This window comes from Aptenodytes forsteri, unplaced genomic scaffold (assembly GCF_000699145.1).
Source record: "Aptenodytes forsteri isolate BGI_AS27 unplaced genomic scaffold, ASM69914v1 Scaffold285, whole genome shotgun sequence".
Taxonomy (NCBI): Eukaryota; Metazoa; Chordata; class Aves; order Sphenisciformes; family Spheniscidae; genus Aptenodytes; species Aptenodytes forsteri.
The window spans coordinates 541994-543365 of record NW_008794453.1 but is presented as its reverse complement, the minus strand read 5'-3'; the positions used below and the strand labels follow the sequence as shown (position 1 = coordinate 543365).

Sequence of the window (1372 nt, the reverse complement as noted above, 5' to 3'; positions counted from 1 at the left end):
AAAACCCAAAACCCAGCTATGGGGTGGCCACCAAGTCACGGTGATGGGATGGGGTTGGTGGTGGCCAGGAGCAAGGCGATGCCAACGGGCTCCGAAGGATGCTGGTGGTCCAGAGAGGGTGGGAGAAGCTGGGGACCCCCATCCTCTCTGGGGGTTGGCCCATGGGTGGGTGCTGAGGCCGTGTGTGTCCCACCCCCAGGAGCCGCTGATGCCCAGCTATGGGGTGGCCACCAAGTCACGGTGATGGGATGGGGTTGGTGGTGGCCAGGAGCAAGGCGATGCCAACGGGCTCCGAAGGATGCTGGTGGTCCAGAGAGGGTGGGAGAAGCTGGGGACCCCCATCCTCTCTGGGGGTTGGCCCATGGGTGGGTGCTGAGGCCGTGTGTGTCCCACCCCCAGGAGCCGCTGATGGAGGAGTACAGCATCGCCACCCAGGTCTGGAAGCTCAGCTCCTGCGACATGTGCGAGCTGGCCCGCAACAGCGTCCTGATGAGCGGCTTCTCCCACAAGGTAACGCGGCTCCGGTCCCACCGGGACCCCCGAGCACCCTGCGGTGGGTCCCGCCGGCAGCACCCAAGGGTGCAAGGCAGCTGCGGGAGCTTCTCCTTGCTCTTCTCCCCAGGTAAAGAGCTACTGGCTGGGTCCCCACTACCTGAAGGAGGGTCCGGAGGGTAACGACATCCGTCGTACCAATGTCCCCGACATCCGCGTGAGCTACCGCTTCGAGACGCTGTGCCAGGAGCTGACCCTCATCACGCAGGCGGTGCAGACCGAGGAGCTGGAGACCATCCAGGAGGAGGACGCTCTCACCATCACCTCCACCCTGGGCACCCACTGACTCCCCCACCGCGGCTCTCGTCCCCAGCTCCTGCGGGGACCTCGCTGTCACCACCCCGCATCCCTCCAGGGCTTCGCCGCCGTCCCCCTCCTGCTACCTCCTGCCCTGGGAAGGGGACGCTCCCCGCTGCTGTCCCCAGCGTCCCGCGCGTGCCACCGTGGGTGGTCGGGGTTTGCTGGCTTCTCTCTGTTTCTTGTTTTTTTGGGTTTTTTTTTGTCTTTTTTTGTTGTTTCTTCTTTTTTTAAACTGGTGTCTCCTAGCGGGGTTGGTCCCTCCTGGGCTTGGTGGCACAGGGACGAGGCTACAGGAGGTGACACGTGCGCAGGTTCCGCCGGGGGGTCCTGGCTTCACCTCCTGGGCTCGGGATGCAGTGACAGGTTGGGGGACACCGGTGCCAGGCGTGGGGGACGTTGTGGGGGGACCCAGCCCAGCAGAAGGCCTGGGTCCTGATGCTTTTTAATTGCCTGCCCCTCTCTCCGTCCGCTTTCTTGCCCCACGGGGACGTGGGGACGAGCCAAGCAGCACCCCGGGGAC

At 64.8% G+C, this 1372-nt stretch overlaps 1 protein-coding gene across 1 annotated transcript in view; it reads left to right on the top strand.

The window, feature by feature from the left end:
* AMPD2 (adenosine monophosphate deaminase 2) overlaps nt 1-954 on the top strand; it is a 10672-nt gene extending 9718 nt beyond the window's left edge. The window contains exons 14-15 of the mRNA XM_009290628.2: nt 400-510; nt 623-954. Of these exons, the coding sequence (XP_009288903.1) occupies nt 400-510; nt 623-838 (327 nt within the window). The 3' untranslated portion in view covers nt 839-954. The remainder of the gene's footprint in view (nt 1-399; nt 511-622) is intronic.
* The last annotated feature ends 418 nt before the right edge of the window (nt 955-1372 follow it).